The sequence below is a fragment of the Cydia fagiglandana genome, chromosome 12 (assembly GCF_963556715.1).
Source record: "Cydia fagiglandana chromosome 12, ilCydFagi1.1, whole genome shotgun sequence".
In the NCBI taxonomy this organism is placed as follows: Eukaryota; Metazoa; Arthropoda; class Insecta; order Lepidoptera; family Tortricidae; genus Cydia; species Cydia fagiglandana.
The window spans coordinates 4,938,455-4,955,461 of record NC_085943.1 but is presented as its reverse complement, the minus strand read 5'-3'; the positions used below and the strand labels follow the sequence as shown (position 1 = coordinate 4,955,461).

At 45.4% G+C, this 17,007-nt stretch overlaps 1 protein-coding gene across 1 annotated transcript; it reads right to left on the bottom strand.

Annotated features, from left to right (window-relative positions):
- Window positions 1–3,196: 3,196 nt before the first annotated feature.
- LOC134669464 (E3 ubiquitin-protein ligase RNF115-like) lies at window positions 3,197–16,838 on the bottom strand. The gene is made up of 7 exons (XM_063527044.1): window positions 16,599–16,838; window positions 16,016–16,150; window positions 12,118–12,176; window positions 11,205–11,347; window positions 4,601–4,762; window positions 3,855–4,034; window positions 3,197–3,441 (listed from the first exon to the last, which is right to left on the bottom strand). The coding sequence occupies exons 1-7, from the start codon at window positions 16,680–16,682 to the stop codon at window positions 3,215–3,217; spliced, it is 990 nt and encodes a 329-aa protein (XP_063383114.1). The 5' UTR covers window positions 16,683–16,838; the 3' UTR covers window positions 3,197–3,214.
- Between the last annotated feature and the right edge of the window lie 169 nt (window positions 16,839–17,007).

Below are 17,007 nucleotides of genomic sequence, written 5' to 3'. Positions count from 1 at the left end.
ATTAAAAAGTAACAATTAGGAAAACTCGGTAGATGGGTGACCGAAGTAAGTTTATTTCACATTGCCTCAAACTTGGTGCCGCAGCACATACACAGCAGTCTCTCACAATCGTTACAACTCTTTCCATTTCGGTATTTTCAGTAACAAACACGGGAATAACTTTGTATGTAAAGAACTTTGCGTTTTCCCACGCGCTTCTTTAATCCTTTTCCAGGCCGCACCAATACACAAAGTTTTCCCGAAAAATACAAATATATTCCAATTAATCCAGCTTTGATGAGACAAGACACATTTCCCGAAAGTCAATGAAATTTGAATCTTAAATCGGAATGCTAAAGTTGAAATTCTATTGGCGCGTATGTGGTCGATAAATCGTACTATGCCTGGAAAAGGGTTAAAAGAAGTCGGTTAATTCTTAGCGCATATTTCGTTCAATGCGACAACTTGTCATTCGTCTCAAGGAAACCCGGTAATCCTACAAGATTCATCCAGATCTATACTGTAAAACGTAATTCAAGACCAAAAAAAGTAAGAAATGTTGCCACTTTTTTACTAGCGCGCCTTGTATTTATGTACAAATAAATAAATAAAAGTACCTTTTTAAATAGTAGGAGTAAAATTACTAATGAATAAATTATCTTAGCGTGATTATTTATCAAAAGGAATTTACAATTTTACAAACAAATTATTGCAATGGCAACATTGTCTCACTTTTTTTGGTCTTGAATTACGTTTTGCAGTATAGTGAATATAAATAAATATATTATGTGACAATTATGCAACAATTTACGTCAAATTTAGTGACAACCAAAACTCACTAATTGCTCCTCCAAGTTCAGAGCCATAGTGAACCGTACTAGAACCAAAACAAGGTCGATCTTTTTTTTGCAATTTGTGAATTTTGGTTCTCACTCAATGAATTATTCGTTTTGACGTTTAATTCACGAAAAATATAATGTTCCACTTCCTTGTCATACTGTGGGCAATGCACGCTAGCAGTTAGAAGACTAAACCTTCGCCAGATCTGGACGCAACCAAACAAATCGAATCGAATCCTGGATAAAGTTCAAATCCAGGCAAAAAGTATCATTTCCCTGAAACTACTGAAAAGTACCTCAATCACAGTAAAAGTTGTTAATACAAAAATAATATAACTAATGCTATAGGTTGAAAATCACGCTATTCACGCAGTTCACAGCGCCATTGACATTATTAACTGTCCGTGAGTACAAATCCAACACAGAGTGCTTCAAATATATTTTAGCTTCCAACAAAGACATTGCGGAGGACTCACGGCTTATGTAAACGACATAACCCCATTATTCATAAAAGTGTACAAGCCCTAATTAGTTAAACTATATTTTATCCTTTTCTAACAAATACACAAGTCAAAATTACAGAATGTGACAAAAGATCAATAGCTTATTGGGGCTTGTAGCGCGTTTATGAATAACGCCATAAGTGTCTGGCACACTAGGCAATGCAAGTATACCCATAAATTTATTATACGCAACAAAGGCTTACAATTACATTTATTTACAAAATTTACACGAAAATAACGCATTAAACAATTTGTTACAGCTGAAAGTCTATACACAAAGACAATTTTGCAGTTCTGCAGCTCTTTATATAAGAAACGGAACTTTTTCAAAGTCCACTCCGTTGTAGTCGTTAGTTTTCAAGCTGGCCCTTACGGCTAACTCATTGTGTAAGTAAAACCGCACGTGCTACTTACCTGCATAAAAAGGTTCGATCACTTTAACCGGTTATTGAATTACAACTCCTATGGAAATTGCAATAAGATTCAAAATGAACTAATGGAAAAATATCTGAGGCTGTGTGGTCCTTTTACGGTTACCGAGTGCTGCTAGTCGAACGTTACAGAACCTGTCTAAAATGTGTCATCGAGATGCATAACAAAGGCGCGTTATCAGAGAGCGCACTTATACTAGTTTTTTTAGCGTTGGACTAGCCGGCGCTCTGGTGCCAATTGGAATTATACGACAATGACCGAACCTTTTTTGCAGGTAGTATTACGTGCGGTTTTACTTACAATAGACAAAGAGTTAGCCGTAAGGGCCAACTTGAAAACGAACGACTATACTAGGTATTTAAATAATAATTACGTGTTAATAATATTACCTCTTTATATTTTTTCGATCGCACAACGGTATTAATTCAGACAACCAGATACTCATAGTCCAGCATTCGTTCATTTAAATAACTTTAATTACTATGAATCTTGTTTAATTTAACCCTAAAGTACCAACAGCGGAGGTCGACGGAGCGGGCGACGTAGGCCTGCGCGACATTTGTACTTTACTATTCTTTTTAGACTTTACCTCCTTGAACATTTCACATGATTTTCAATCTTGAACAAGAAAGGAAAGCATGAAAAAATAAAAGAGCAGAGAGTTCTTAATGCGAGCGTATATATACATCTCCATATAAATAGAATGTGACGATAAGATATGCAGCTTATGTTTTCTTTATCAATTTTTCTGTTTTCTTAGTCTTGTGGTTATCGATGGAGCAAAAGCAAAGGTTTCCATTTTAGCTTGGACAAAAATTATTTCGTATGTCCAGATGTTCTCGTCTACGGGTCGTATTTTTCAATCGATTTTCGCGAAATTTGGTTAGCAGGTTCGATAATTATATGTATTTTTTTTGTCGATGAAGTTTTTGGAAGTTTTTCAAGATGGCGGAGCCATGGGGGTTCGCGAGGTCTACAAACTCATAGAGCCACTAGTAATAATATTTATTTAAAGTTTAGTCATTTTATTCTGGGTTTTGTGTGATCATTTTCTAGTCGTTAATTACTTTCTACAGAGGGCACCTCTGGATGTGGATAATTCGTTGCGATTATAAAGCGTAAGTTTCTTTTGCGAATTTTTTGTTTTGTTACGGGGCTCGCCAAGCTGATTCTTCGAGGTATTTATTCTGTAGTGAGATTTTAGTGCATCTAGTTCCGTATAATGAGTTTTTAGTGTTTAATATTATTTCAACGATTACTATTACAACTTTAATCACTTTTTCTGATTCGCTATCACCTCCGACCGGCTGTCAGAACTCTCCACTCTCAAAATAAAGCGAATATTTAGTTGGGTCCGTCCCCCGAACGTACCAGGGTAGCATCACACTCGCACAGGTATCTCGCAGCCGGCCGGCGGGGCGAGGCACGCACGCACGCCGGGCCGGCGGCCGCGGCGGGCCCCTAGTCGAAGTCGATGTCCATGTTGTACATGTTGTCGCGCGACGTGTCGGTGGCGGCGGAGTTGAGCGAGGACGTGGAGGTGGAGCCGCCCTGCGGGCCGGCCCACAGCCCGCCGGCCGTCACGGACGCGTCCGACGACGACGACGAGTCCGCGGCCGCGTCCCACGCCGCGCCCGGCGCCCGGCGCCGCGCCAGCCGCCGCAGCCGCACCGTCGGCATGCTGCCCACTGTACACATTATCACGCGCTTAGTTGTATACAAATACTAATACATGCACTAATCTACCCGCTTCCCCAAAAATCAGTCTGAACCAAAGATTCGCCTTTCATAAATCTTCACGAGGACTCACGAACTAATTCCTGGTGAATTCATCCCCGAGCAGTTGTTACCGTTACGACGAACGGCCTGGAGCCAAGATGAGACACCATAATGTTGTCCATATTACAATACTAAGCCAAAACGAGGCGGCCGCTTTTCTGTGAGCAGCGCACGTCGACATGTAGTGAAGGTAGCATGTAGTGTAGCTTGTACAGTTCTGAGTCACAAACGTGCACGCTCACCGACCGCCATACTTGTAACGTCACCGTCAGGTGTCACTCCCGGCGCTCTAGGCGCGTGTCCCGGTGGCGGGTGTACTCACTCGTGGAGCTGGGGCGGGGCGGCGGCGCGGGGGGCTCCTGGTCGGCGGGGAGGTCGACTTGAGGCTCCTCCGTGAGCAGCGAGCGCCGGCAGATGGGGCACGTGGCGTGCAGCTGCAGCCACGGCTCTATGCACGTCGAGTGGAATATGTGCTCGCACTGCAGTTTAGACACCATCTCGCCTGGAAATAACACGGCAACATTTCAACAAATCTACTAATTATGTAACAGCAGACAACAAGTTAGCAGACCGCGTAATCATCCTGACAAAACCGTGGCCAATACAGTTTTATGTTAGGGTAAATGGTTATGATTATAAAATATCTAATAATTACCTTTATTGTGAGTAATTAATTTAATGATAACCTTTTTTAATGACTCTGTTTATAATAAGTTACCGCAGCACAGTTAATCCACCACTCAATTGCCACGACTAAACCACTATAAAGCCGTGATAGTAACGTATTCAAATTTTGGGAAATTTTCTCTCTAACAGACTGAAGATATCTCTGTTCAGGGATCGGAAGCATCCGAATTTCCGATCTCTGTATCTGATGTATCAGCATAATAGAACAAAGTACCAGGCACACATATGTAACAAAGAGTCTTACTTTACTACTGGAATTCTCCCAACACACTGAACAAGATGTATTTGCTACGGCCTGTCTGTTCTTTCGTCACGACCACCCTCCAACGCCTTGACAATAATAAAAACTACCAGGCACACATAAATAACCAAGAGGCTCACCCAACTGGAAGTTCTCCCAACACACTGAGCATGATGTGTTGGCCGCGGCCTGTTCTTCTGTGACGGCCTCGCTGGGTATGGCGGCGATTTGTTCCCGGGGCAGCGGCGGAGGCCCCGCGTTCTCGAGCTGTCCTAGTAACTGTGTCACCACCGCGTCTAAACCTGGGAAATGAAAATTATCGTATTTAATACGAACCGACCGACCGTTTTTGACGACCGGTCTGGCCTAATGGGTAGTGACCCTGCCTATGAAGCCGATGGTCCCGGGTTCGAATCCTGGTAAGGGCATTTATTTGTATTATGATACAGATACTTGTTCCTGAGTCATGGTTGTTTTCTATGTATTTAAGTATTTATATATTATATATATCGTTGTCTGAGTACCCACAACACAAGCCTTCTTGAGCTTACCGTGGGGCTTAGTCAATTTGTGTAAAAATGTCCTATAATATTTATTTATTATGTGTTCCGTACTCCACATCGAAGATCTTCATTGAGAGAGTAACGCGATCGTTGACCGATCGATGCCGCTAGCGTCTATGCAGTCGCTCCGCTCCACGCCGTGACGTAGTTCCGCTTCCCGTCCCTGCCAACCATTGCTCGCCTCCCGCTAATCTCCGCCGCCATGTCACATTGTTTCGTCGACCGTCTTGACCGATGGTCCGCAAATATTTTTTGCGTATATTTTTGCAGCATGGTGCTTTAACATTTCCGATCCAAAGCTCGGTCGATTAAATAGTGAGATATGGCAGAGATCGCCACTATTAGTCTTTTGGCGGTCTCGCGATCGAAGTCATCGAACGGTGCTTTTCGATTCTACCCACTTTTTTCTCGCTAAATTAATTTTCACATTCCATGCTGCTAAAATCGTTACCGTTAACTCGCATTTTCGAGATCGAAGTAGGAAGTGCGTCAGTGGTTTTCGTTAACAAGTGGTAACAAGTCGCTCCGCATCGGAGAGGGAACGTGCGGTCATCGTGCCTGCGGCGGCGGCGGCGGCGCCCGGGCGGCGCGGCGGCGGACGGCCCGCGCGCGCCGCTGCCGGGGGCCGCGCTTCGCCGATAAGGAGGTTTGGATTGTCTCGAACCATCCGGTGAGCCAGTTTAAGATATTCTAATTTTATTGGCGTTCAGAAGTTACTTCGACACTAAAGGAGGGTTCTCAGGCAGTAGCCTGACTAGCCTGGGAGTACCTCGTGTTGTTAGTTGCGGCGCGACCGGGGCGCCCGTCCCCCGGCGCGGGGGCGCGGGCCCGGCGCCCGCCCCCGCCCGCGCGCGCCGCGTCTTCTGCTGTCGTCCAAGGTGACTCCGAGACACCGCGCCGCTGCGGGCCACGGTGGACGCCTCCAGTCCGCAGGACTCGGAGAGACGTCACACGCCCGCTCCTGTTGCTGCAGTCGCGGTGCGGACGCCTCCAGTCCGCGGGACTCCGAGAGACGTCACACGCCCGCTCCTGTTGCTGCAGTCGCGGTGCGGACGCCTCCAGTCCGCGGGACTCCGAGAGACGTCACACGCCCGCTCCTGTTACTGCAGTCGCGGTGCGGACGCCTCCAGTCCGCGGGACTCCGAGAGACGTCACACGCCCGCTCCTGTTGCTGCAGTCGCGGTGCGGACGCCTCCAGTCCGCGGGACTCCGAGAGACGTCACACGCCCGCTCCTGTTGCTGCAGTCGCGGTGCGGACGCCTCCAGTCCGCGGGACTCCGAGAGACGTCACACGCCCGCTCCTGTTGCTGCAGTCGCGGTGCGGACGCCTCCAGTCCGCGGGACTCCGAGAGACGTCACACGCCCGCTCCTGTTGCTGCAGTTGCGGTGCGGACGCTTCCAGTCCAGCGGGACTCCGAGAGATCCGCGTGGCTCTGCGAGACGTCACAGGCCCGCTCCTGCAGCCGCGGGCGCATCGCGGGTGGATCGCGCCAAGGTGAAGGCGGACCGCTTCTGCGTCCCGACTGCTCGAGCGGAAGGAAGGTAAGTTACGTGTAAGCAGTGGAAATGCTACGAGTACAGCGACGATCGCCGCGTTGGTTGCCGCCCGTCATGACGTCGCTGGTGACCTACGCGCCGGTGGTGGCCACCACGATGGCACCGCCGAGGGCAACAGCGTCGCCGTGATGATGCGTGCAGCTACGAGCCTAGCCATCGGCGCCTCCCGTGCCGGTAACGTCCGTCACGCGCACCGGCGCCTGTCGAGCTGGCCGCCACGACGGCGCCTCTCGCACCTGAGCCTGGCGACGGTGGCCGCCATGATGGCGCCGCCCGCTCGATGACGCCGCCTGCCCCCCGAGCTGGCCGCCACGATGGCGCCTCTCGCATTACGCATCGACGCGGCGGCGGCGGCTGCCACAATGGTGCTGCCCGCCACGATGATGCCGCCCGCCACGATGGCACCACCACCTGCGCACTGGCGCCTCTCGAGCTGGCCGCCACGATGGCGCCTCTCGCCTCACACCAGTGCCTCCCAGACCAGCCAGCCAGACGGCGACCGCCTCATGCACCGGTACCTCCCGAGCTGGCCGCCACGATGGCGCCTCTCGCCTCACGCACCGGCGCCTCCCGAGCCGGTGGCGGCGGCCGCCACGATGGAGCCGCCCGCCTCACGCGACAACGCCTCTAGAGCGGGCCGCCACTATGGGTCCTCGCCTCACGCACCAGCGCTTCCCGAACCAGTGGCGGCCGCCATGAGCCGCCCGGCCTCAGGCACCGGTGCCTCCCGAGCGGCGGCGGTTGCCACAATCACGCCGATGCTGTCCACCGATGCTGCAACTACGACGATGTCGTCCCTTGCTCGCTGGGCGCCACAGTATCAGTTTTGTCCTGTCCACATGGTTCCATTGAGGTACGCAGGCGCCTATAGCTATGGTGCAGGTATAGGTATGGTATGGTACAGCACGAACAGACCGCTAAGCTCTTGGTTTCGGTTAAAGAATCCTCCGGCGACGGCAGACAAGGTCGTAAAGAGCCCCGTCCTAGCGCGGCTCGACTGCCCGGAGTTGAAAGCGGTAAGATATGTCGATACTCAGAAGAAAATACGTCGTGTTCCCGGGCTTCATAAAGGTGCTGATCGGCTTCGCTGTGTCGCTTCGAAGTTCCTACGACTTCTCGAGGCCATGGAGTGGTCCAACCGGAGAACAGCTAGCGACAAGGCCCTGTGCGACCGCTCGAAACCGAGGTGAAAGGCATCGAAAAGGTCTGCAGACTTCACATAATTATCTCTGCTTGCTCGCGCTCTCCAGCTTAAGTTCCGTCTTACAAAGACGAACTCGTGCGAAAAGCCATAATAAACAAAATGGGACAAATAAACCCGCTGCGCCTGAACAAGCTTGAGTTTCCGGTGCTAAGAGAAAGGGGCCAGGAGGACTCCAGCAGTTTCCATCTGTCTGTATTCGACTTTATCGAAACAGTTTTGTTACGCAAAGCACCAAAATCGATTTTAGACTTGATTTCATCAGTTCGATTTCCTTAAAAGCATGCTACTAACTCGATGCCCTATACTAACTCGATATAGGGTGTCTCTTCGGATAAAGCGAATTAGACCATCACGCTCCTAGACATCACGTGGGACACGCGGCACAACACCCCGATTGAAAGTTTTTGTTTTCGCGACATACAGGCCTGCCTTGCTGCAGAGTTTCTCGCAGAAATGAGACTCAATGCCTTCTGTTCAGTCTCAAATTCGCAAACTTTTGTTCATGGAGGAAGGTGAAGCCTTCGCAGTCCCCAGCAACACGGAGCTGCCGAAAGCCTCGCACCACCTTCTTCCTCATCTTATGCAAGCAGTCCGTTACAATCTCCAATATTGGTAGACAATGTACGAGGTAAGGCCCTTTCAGCGAAGAGTAACCGTTAACGGGCCGCATCTGCAGCGCTGACGACAGAAGTGTAAACATACAACCGCACCGGTACAGTATACATAAAACGACGGCGACACTACATCCCTTCCGTTACTACGGCTGTCGCAAAAACTGCTGATGCCAGCAGATCGTCTACAGGTCGCGCTGGTTGCTTGCTACTTGCCAGGTCGGTACAACCCCCGAGGGCAACGGTTTATCAAGAAGTCACTGCGCGCCCGAGTGGCAGCTGCGCCCAGCAGCCGCCGAGACTGTCTTCACCTGACAGGCGCCTTGTTGGCCGGCCTCCGCTTTCGAGAGCCCTCGCACTGTGCCACGGTATTTCTTAACAGACTCATTGAACTGCTACCACGACGTTTGACAGCTGCCTGTGAGACTTGACATGGATGTCTCCACCTCCCAGCCTAGTCTGTGTACTGCGACGGCGTGATAAGGAGAGTCTTAAAGCAGCTGTGGTAAGCTTGCAATTTACTGGCGGTCCTAGTGAACACAACGTCAGACCGCCCTCCCTTACGAGTCAACGACCTTAAGAATGAGGCGTAGCTCCTGTCAGATAGGACGCTCCAACACCGAGCTGGCGGGATCAGGAGTGACGTCCGCTACTGGCGTGACTGGCGCATGCATATAACATGCCAAGGTCTAACGCTACGTAGCGAACGAAACGCAACTGTCACTGTCTCACTAATATGGAAGAACCGGATATTCCCGATTCCGGTACTGTGTTTGTATAGAAAACCAGTAACGGGAGCCCCTAGATCGTCCCCTTGTCTAGGCTGCATGTACGGCCACAATGTAGAAACTGTCTTTATGGTGCATCAAAAATAAGATCAACTGCCAGGTACCTCTATCCAGTGAAGTAGCGAGCTATCTCAGACGTCTATTTCTATTATCCATGTTAGCTTTCAGAACGATACTCGTTCATAAGCCTCTCACAAGTGCTGTGTATGAACCACTATCGGACACTATGCATTCTTCCAACGCCATTAATAGCGAGACCAGCGCCTCCCAAAGCACCAGCTTGGGACGCGAGACATCTACTTGCCCTAATTTAAATAGCCCTACAACGTTAGGTACGTTAGAAGAAGTACGATAGAATAGCTGCCGCACTTTTGCTGTTAGCATCAGGCCGCAGGGTCAATGACCTTACTCTACTACACTGTAGCCCGGGCAATTACATAGATAACTTTAACGCTATTATTTTGTGTCCGAAATTCGGCTCTAGACCAGATAACGTGTCTTACCGACTGGACTCTTAGAAGCTCCGGAATAAAGTATAGACCCAGTATAAGTAGTTAGTCTGGGTACGTCACCTTGCGAGAATTACACAAAATGTTAGGGGACACTTCGCTTATTTCTTTCAGCCACAGTCTCATCCAAGCCGGCCTCGCCTACGATTGCTTTTGATCCACGATGTACTTAATAACTAAATTGGCTGGAAAGCTATTCACTTAGCGATATTTTCGCTTATGTTAATTGGGAACATGACTCGCCGAGATTCTGCGGATCGGATGCGATTTCGAATGAGAATTCTCTTAAACCAGTTTAACGTCAGATTCGAACCTGAGATTACAATTTCAATTCTCAATTTCCTGTAATTCACATTATAACGAGTCACTGTGATTTCATGGGTTGCAATATGGTGTATACATATTTATTCTTTCTCTGAGTTCTATGACAGTAGGTGTAGCCCTATCGCTTGCGCGCCCGCTAACTCGCCACCAGGAGATAATAAACAGGTCTCAATGAAGATCTTCGATGTGGAGTACGGAACACATAATATACAAATTTTACCTTCCAATAAAATTGGTATTATGTTTCCTTCCACATCGAAGATCTGAGTAATGCCTTCCTGGCAGGCTACTAGGCTACTTTTATGCCGACGGTACTTCTCCTCAACAATGACATGGCGGCGGAGATTAGCGGGAGGCGAGCAATGGTTGGCAGGGACGGGAAGCGGAACTACGTCACGGCGTGGAGCGGAGCGACTGCATAGACGCTAGCGGCATCGATCGGTCAACGATCGCGTTACTCTCTCAATGAAGATCTTCGATGTGGAAGGAAACATAATACCAATTTTATTGGAAGGTAAAATTTGTATATTTATTTATTTAATAAAAATAACATGGTCATCGTAACTTAAACGGCGTGCCGTGCGAGAGGGAGCAGCACAATTTCCCCCGGTTTATTAACGCAAAATATCAATGTCAAGTTTAGCAATCGAGAACTGGGTAGTACCTGCTTTGGTGTAAAATGTCAAGACCACAGTGTGGAAGACACTTAACACGAGCAGTCCATAACTGTAAGTCCGCGACCCATACAGTCAGCAGCAGAAATTGCTAAGCGGGCCTGGTGCTCAAAATGATGTAGACGCGACTTTATTGTTAAGAGAATAAGAGCATGGCAAAGTAATTTTGAACACCTCGCCCGCTTAGCAACTTCTGCTGCTGACTGTATAAAAAGCTAAGACATATTCTCAGAGAATGACCCCTAAAACTTGTTCCATATGATATGAATATGGCCCACAATATTCACCCCTTAGGGCCCCCCCACATCTGGCGTCTTTCGAGCGTCGGCGTCTACAATTCTATGGCCGACGTCGACGCAACGTCGACGCAGCGTCGACGCAACTGCGCAGCGACGTCATTTTCCATAGCGCTGGACCGACGCCGACAGACGCCGACGCTCGAAAGACGCCAGATGTGGGGGGGGCCTTAAGAATATAGTCAGACAACAAAATGAGTATAGGCACGTTAACTGACCCTCGCCGCCGAAGACGTAGTCGCCGGGCGCGCCCACGAGCACGAAGGGCGCGCCGGCGGTGACGGCGGCGCCGCCCAGCGGCCCGCTGCCGCTGATGGAGTACACCAGCTGCTCCAGCAGCGTCTCCGGCCGCCCGCCGCCGCTGGAACAACATCCTAATCAGAATACGACTAAAAGGAGGAAAAGGTGCGCCCGCAATGGGATCGCCCGGTTGAAGTACATAACGGATGGCGTCAGCATAGGTTATACCTTTTTAATTTTATGGCCTGGACTTGGATGCTAGACCCTTTAAGACGAATGTCATAGAACAAAAAGATAAAATCTATGCTAGCGCCATCTATGCAAACCATTGACAGATGCCAATGCCATTGGCGAAAGTGCTACGAAAGCGATTGTTTGTGTTTGCCCAACTGTTCGCTTAAAATAGATTTAGGGGCACATGCAGTACAGATCTGCGACCCATTGCTCAATCGGTGTTAATCTAATATTATTAGAGTGTTAGCATGGGTCCCATTTCTCGACCGATATTAGACTAATATTATTAGTCCACAAACTGTCAAATCGTATGGGCTGCCATGACAACACACTAATAATATTAGACTAATACCGTTCGAGAAATGGGACCCATGGTAACCCATATGACTTGACAGGGGCCCATTTCTCGAACGGTGTTAGACTAATATTATTAGTCTACGAACTGTCAAGTCGTACGGGTTGCCATGACAACACACTAATAATATTAGACTAATACCCTTCGAGAAATGGGCCCCAGTTCATGGACTAATAATATTAGTCTACTACCGGTTCGCGAAATGGCCCCGCACGCACCTAAAGAACATTGACACTCTTTGGAGAACAAGAAATCTCAAGGAAGTTCGGTTTAATGTAAGGTTTTAAGTCCGTAACACTTACCGATGTCGCCCTCCTGACATAAGAAACGCCAAATCACTCAGCATCGGATGGCTGGCGCTCTGGAAATACAACATACGAGAATATTAGTAACATATATTTTAAATAAGTAAATATACACACTTATATTTACTTATTTAACTCTAATGCAGTCAAAAAGGTGGCCTTAGGAAAAAGATCAACCACATTGAGCTTGAGTCCAATCAGCAACACTCTTCTGTCGATCGTTGGACCTTATGCCTTTTGTAATAAGGTTTACCTACCGATGGACAGTTAACAGAGTGGGCGAAGGTACATTACAAGTCTCGAGGAGTAAGGACTTGAAAGACGTGCAAAGACGTACAGGCGACAATAAAGTCGTACACATATTCAAAAAAATAAGTTAGGTGGCAATAATCTGCATGCGACTCCAGTCAGAGACAGTTGTAGTTGTAGCAGTGTTTCAGCATTTTGGCAGCAACTGTTTAAAATATCGGGACTAAAAAGAGTTGGCAGTTAGAAAGTTGCCCCAATGTGGTTCCTTTTTCTGAAATTTGGTGTTATGTAAAAGATGTATTCATCATCAGGTATAATTCATGAAGATGTTTAGTCGTGCCTTATTGTATCGGCGACACAATTCAAATAGATACATTGTATTAATACAACAGATTACTTGAATAACAAACGTATAGTTAATCAGTGACGTATTCGTGATGCGAAATGATAAGCAAAAGCCAAGGTCGCGACAATAATTCCGTTTACGCAGTAGGTAATGTGGTGTGTCTAACACTATTGTAATCTGTCTCCTTTTATGTCGTGTAATACTGTCGGCATCAGATATATCAAAGCGGCCAAGGTGCTCACAAATATCTGAATACGCCTCTAATGTCAGGGCGTTAAGAGTGGGCGTTCAGATATCTTCGAGCACTACGGCCGCTCCTATATATCTGATGGCGACTGTACTAGTTGTCTTAGCTTACACTTAACACGCTTTTCTGAACATCGGTGGACCTTATGTGGTGCAAACTAAAAGTTTTACGAATAGAGAAAACTGCAGTGACTTTATAGGCCGAACGCTAAAGCCCTTTTTGCATGGCTTGTGAGTCTTCAGAAGTCTTGTATTTAATTCATTGTATCGCATCCCAGGCACGCACTCATAAAGTGGTTAACGACGATAATCTCTCGTGGCCGGCAGCTCCCGCGCTGTGGGTTGAGCAACGGCAGCCACTTGTATGTTGGTAAAATAATGGATAAAATGAAATTTTGGGTCACTTTTTATAGCTATGTCAACGGCAATGAATACGTAAGAACGTATACCAAGCACTCTAGCTAGAACAATGAAAATCGGATCAAAATCAATAACAGGAGTTTACCCTATTACGGGTAATTCCCATTCGATAAGTCCCATTAAGTAGTTACGAACGTCGTACGACCCTTCATTACATAGTATTAGGTTCACAGCCGGCGAAGTTAGTTTCTGGGAATTTTGGAATGATAGATATAATATAACCCACACTCCACTGTTTTTATACGTTTACTGAATTGAGTTTTAAAGCTAAAGTATCATATCATATTATAAACAACAAATAATATCTTATTTCTTATTGCAAAGAGATAAGGTCCACTTTTGATCAACTTGGTCCATATTGGCATGAGTCAATCATTCAAGTTATTCGCGTAACGGAGCGGCCGCTGCCCTCTCAAGGTCACGTGTCCGTGACCAATATGTGGGCCCCATGTGTCAAACTACAATGCTCACACACATTCAGAATGTCGATCCGGACTTACGAAATCTAATTTTGAATGCATCTATACAAAATGTAGGACATTTTAAAAAGTCAGTAATTGATATGACTAGTTTGTAATAAATGATATAAGTTTTTCACATAACAGACCGACTTTTTGAACTTTCTTTGCTTACTTTTATTTATTCAATTGCAATATTTTGATACCCTAGTTTACACTCGTACTAATTACGATGAAAATTTTGTTGTAATTAATACCATAGTGCACAAACATAGAGTCTCAATTACAACCAAATTTTCCGCGTATTTAGTACGAGTGTGAACTAGGGTACCTACATATTTACATCAAGACTGTGAGTTACGTGGGAGACATAAGGTTGATTTGTAAACTTGTTTTATGAAGTCTGAGCATTTTTTTTTAATTACATAAATTTTAATTGTGTCTAGAAAAGTACTATTATGATATTTATGATGCTGCCAATAGTACAAATAAATTCTTTTGCACTAGTTAAATTAAAAAAAAAATACCTGACATTTTCATTAAAATGGTATGCAATTGACAGGCAATAATATGGTTAAAAATAAAAATAAGTTTTTGGCAAAACTTTCAATTTTGGTACAAGCTTTTATCGCTGACTACTTTTCTTATGATAGACAACTAATACTCATCGAGACAATTCTAAAAACCCCTAACAGAATTAGGTTGTGTTGTTTCATCACAGAGTTCCTATGGCCACCTCCTGTCTCCATCAACAGATCAGCTTGATGGTACCATAATATTGCACTGTCATCCGATTTATACATTCTTGCAAAATTTCAGCTCAATCGGAACCAGGAAGTCTTTAAATTTAACTTGCAAGATTTAATTACATACTGACAGACAATGGGACAGGTGAAACCAAAATATGCTCTGAAATTGGTTCATCCGTTTGTGAGCTATGATGCCACAGATACACCTTAAAAAATGTAAGTATACAAATCCAGTTTCTCAAGAAATTGCAATAATATTCAATGTGGCAAAGAAAATGCAAACATGCATATGTATGATAGATAAGGAACTGCAGTTAGGTATTTACTTTCTGTTACTGATAACAGAAAGCATGGACCTGTTATTATGTGATATATTGTGGGTAAATAGGTATGTTTATATTTCATAATTATAATGACTGTCATGTTCTTTTAATATAAACATGTTATACCACCGTCCCCATTCTACCATCGGACTTTTAGACGCACGGCCGGTTTCCATCCTTACATGGTAGATATTCCACCAATTCGCACGAAGCGCTTTGCTTCTACTTTCCTTATGCGAACTGCCAAGGAATGGAATTCCCTGCCGGCGTCTATATTTCCGTGTTCTTATAACCCGGCAACCTTCAAATCAAGAGTGAACAGGCACCTTCTGGGCAAGCTCGCTCCATCGTAGGCCACGTCTACGCCTCGGCTAGTCTGTGGCCATGAGTAAGCCCATTCATAATAAAAACAAAAAAAAAAAAAACATATTTCTAGAAACTTCTTGGAATTCCTGGGTCATAGAATAGAGCATGGAAATTTATTTATCAGATTTTAAAGGCCACATATGAGTAGAAATCCAAATAAAACTATGGTAAGAATAATAACGACATGATACTGTTTAATAATAGGATCACCTTTTAGTATTAACTGTATTGCAAGGCAATATGTCTATATTTAATAAATAATTATTATACGGACATTCTTACACACAAATTGACTAAGTCCCACAGTAAGCCCAAGAAGGCTTGTATTGTGGGTACTCAGACAACAATAAATATAATATACAAATATTACTTGAATTCATAGAAAACCACCATGACTCAGGAACAAATATCTGTGTTCATCACACAAATAAATGCCCTTACCGGGATTCGAACCCAGGACTATTGGTATATTTAGATTCCTTTCTCAGTACTGTCATATTGTGTAATCAGCAGCAACCCTAGGGTGGTGCAACGTGTGGCAATGTCAACTTTAGCAGTTGAAAGAATTGGGCGCCTGGCAGTTGACTTTCTTAACAAAATCAGTACTCGCACCACCTATCGAAATTGCTAGGGCCACCACTGTGTATACTAGTTATGTTTGTTCAATCTTAATTGCTAAGTTTACCTTGTAGACTTTGAGAAAGTCCTGCAAGGAAAATAATCAGTAATTGGTCATACTTGGTGTGTATCATCTGAATCATCTAAATTGCTCATGTCTGCATCACTGAAGTCATCTCCGGAGAGTGCAGAGCCATCCGCCTCACTCTCAAGCTGTTCAATGAACCCACTCGCACAATATGGACATCTGTAATCCTGAAAAGCAACATAATTTTGTGAAAATAACATTTTAAAAAATTATTTCCATTCCGTCCTATGTAATCGTAATATGATATTACGATTTTAATGTTGCATTTCTAACTAGAAAAAGATGTTCTGAACTTCCTTCTATATCCATAAATAGTTTTTATTGAGTATTGACATTTCAACATGATGTAATTTTTCCAACAATTATAATTTCGATTGTGATAACTCTGTTCCGGCATTTAAAGAGACCATTGGCTTAGTTTTATCAGCAGGTGCAGGGAACTGCCTGCGAGGATCTGCAGACGTTACTCACAGAACCATGTTGACTTTACCGACAAAATAACAATCGGATATTCGTTCAATATGACCTTGGCCGTTACTGCTATAAGCCCCGGACGAGGCGATGTGGATGTAGAACGAAATACAATGGTAATAATAACTTTACTATTGATTTTACCTGCAAAACATCCTCAAATTCTATGTTACACCTGTGGCAAAAGAAGCGAGCGGGAGGTCTCCGCTCCACCACAGCGTCAGCCATTCCCTGGTTTTGTTCACAGCTTTACAACCAGATAATAAACGATTTTATTGTATATCCTAGGACTGTGCTTTCAAATAATGAACAAAAATTTATCAATCGCCATTTTTCTGAGACATGCACAGTCCAACTTTTTTTGAATTGATGAAAAGTGATGGACTATAGAGGTTGGCTGATTATAGGCATGAAAACGACGTAAATAAAATTAAAGTCATTCAATGTTCTATGATGGCGCTACTGAGGCATACGTAATTTATATAAGAGTAACAGAGAAAGATGATACATGTTGAAAAATGTGCACTACTTTTTCATTTGCTTACCTAATGCC

Bases quoted from the DNA above. Each gene is read 5' to 3' on its own strand.
- LOC134669464 (XM_063527044.1), bottom strand. From the start codon at position 16,682: ATGGCTGACGCTGTGGTGGAGCGGAGACCTCCCGCTCGCTTCTTTTGC. The intron at 4,035-4,600 runs GTGAGCCTCTTG...TGTTATTTCCAG, and splicing joins TTGGGAGAACTTCCAGTTGG to GCGAGATGGTGTCTAAACTG. The intron at 3,442-3,854 runs GTGAGTACACCC...TAATGTGTACAG, and splicing joins GCCCCGCCCCAGCTCCACGA to TGGGCAGCATGCCGACGGTG.